The sequence below is a fragment of the Penaeus chinensis genome, chromosome 40, assembly GCF_019202785.1.
Source record: "Penaeus chinensis breed Huanghai No. 1 chromosome 40, ASM1920278v2, whole genome shotgun sequence".
Classification (NCBI taxonomy): Eukaryota; Metazoa; Arthropoda; class Malacostraca; order Decapoda; family Penaeidae; genus Penaeus; species Penaeus chinensis.
Window position 1 is genome coordinate 16,745,787 of NC_061858.1, and position 2,500 is coordinate 16,748,286.

Here is a 2,500-nt window from a genome sequence, read left to right on the forward strand (position 1 = left end):
TAGACAGTTGTAGATAGATGGTGTTGTAGACAGAAGGTGTTGTGGACAGATGGTGTTGTAGACAGATGGTGAGAAAGATGCTGCAAGAGGTGGATGAGGTTGTAGTAGGGCGAGGGTGTTGTAGATGGACAGACAGTGTCGTGGACAGATGGCGAGAAAGATGTGTAAAAGGTGGGCCTAGGTGGGGAGGGGGGGGGGGGGGTAGCAGACTGACGGATATGGATTTGGGAGCGATACTATAACATCCATCTGAGTTGAAGAATTATATGGAATTAATCATTATCTCTCTTATTTATTTGTATTCTAGAGGAAAGTTGAATCTGGCCTCTAAACTTAAAATATGAATCATTTTACTTCTTTAAAACACATAACAAATTTAAAGATACACGGGGAAAAGACTCACTCAAAAAACTAACTAAAAATAAACAAAAAAATAACAATGTATTTTTTTTTAAACTTACGACATGAATCAGCATTTTGGAAGGATCTCCTCATAAAGAAAGTGATTAAACAAAAAAAAAAAAATTCTAGCACATAGGCCTATTAGCCATCACCACCAAAAATGGAGAAGCCCTAAATGACGTGAATTGTTGGACCTTAAAGATAAGAGAAAATGAATGAAGGGAAAGGACAGGAAATCTTCGTGGAGCGAGTCGCGTTCGGGGGAGAGATAAGATAGATTTGAGTAAAATGTAGAGAGGGAGGGAGGGAGGGAGGGAGAGAGACACGAAGAGTTGAGGAGGGGGGAGGGAGAGAGGGTGAGTTGGGGAGGGGGGGAGGGAGGGAGAGAGGAAGAGTTGAGGAGGGGGGAAGGAGGAAGAGTTGAGGAGGGGGGAGGGAGAGAGGAAGAGTTGAGGAGGGGGGAGGGAAGGAGGGAGAGAGGAAAAGTTGAGGAGGAAGGGGGGAAGAGAGGGAGAGGAAAAGGAAGCGGCAGACGGAGAGAGAGAAAGAGAAAGAGACAGACAGACTGACAAACAGAAAAAAAAACAAACAGCCAGCCAGACAGACAACGCACGAGAGCAGCCATCCATAACACTTACCTGTTGAGACCGACAGCTCCGTTTCCCTTGTCCAGGACCAGTCTGGGCTTTCCCTCGTGGATCTCCAGGGCAATAAAATCCGATCTGCGAAAGAATCGACCTCATGTGACCGTCTTATATGAACACATGTCCTTACGTGACCTTATCAGCTACTCTTATCTCACAAAAGGTCTTTTATTTCTGTTGTATATCTTGCTCCCCGGCGTTATCTGGGTCGTTTTATCCTAGTACATGACGGTGGGCTAAAGCGTAGTACTATCGTGTATGTTATTTCTATGTTTTTTTTGTTTTGTTTGTTTGTGTGTATGTTTTATAACTTCTCTCTTTATGTTTTTTTTTTCCTATTTTAAAATTTCAGCTCGATTTCGTTTTCTTTTTCGTCATCTCTATTTCTTCCTTTTTTTCCTATCTTTTCTATGTTTATTTCTAATTCCTCTTATTGTTATTCTAATTGTTCCAGTTATTCTCATTCTCCTATCCCTTCTTTTCGTTGTTTCTTTTGTTCCACTTTTCTTGAAGACATCTTTAGTAATATATATATATATATATATATATATATATATATATATATATATATATATATATATATATATATATTTATATATATATATATATATATATATATATATATATATATTTATATAGTAATGTATGTGTGCACGTATATACATACACACACACACACACACACACACACACACACACACACACACACACACACACACACATATATATATATATATATATATATATATATATATATGTATATATATATATATTTATATATATACAGTACATATATATATATATATATATATATATATATATATATATATATATATATATATATATATTATATTCTCCTTTAACTCAACACCTAATATGCCTAGTTTACTTTATTTTCCATTCTCTTTATTTAAACACTATATTTAACATGTTTTCTTGTTCCCTTTCTATTTTATTTATATTTTTACATATTCTTCTCTCCTTTTACCATTCTCTTCCATCTTGTGCTTATCTATTCTTTTTCATTCTTTTCCTCCCCGTCTTCTAATTCTCTCCCGCCCAACTTCCCTCCATTTACTTCCCCAAGCCCGAAGTCAAACCGAGGCACACTTGCTTCACTTCCCCCTCACAGCCCAGTGAATCCTCATCACGGCTCTGAACGCAGCAACTTCAGGACACTTGATGTAACCTCATTACCACCAGCTCATTAATCAAGCCATTAGGAGTTCGGCCCTAATCAAGCCATTAATTAGTCCTAAATCAATCACATTAATCAGTACTCTCGCCTACCAAAACTATTAAGTCTGAATTCAGATCTATATTCACGAAATTGCCAAGAGGGAGAAAGGGGGCGGGAACTGAGTTAGAAATTCAGTGGAACGTCTCTAGGTTGTGATAGCAATTTCTCGAGAAATATGGTCGTCTGATTTTACGGTTGTTGAAGTTGTTGGGAG

General features: G+C 37.6%; 1 protein-coding gene across 1 annotated transcript in view; it reads right to left on the minus strand.

Moving 5' to 3' along the window:
- LOC125047132 (chondroitin sulfate proteoglycan 4-like) overlaps positions 1–2,500 on the minus strand; it is a 99,925-nt gene that overhangs the window by 50,156 nt on the left and 47,269 nt on the right. The window contains exon 11 of the mRNA XM_047645246.1: positions 1,041–1,124. Within this exon, the coding sequence (XP_047501202.1) occupies positions 1,041–1,124 (84 nt within the window). The remainder of the gene's footprint in view (positions 1–1,040; positions 1,125–2,500) is intronic.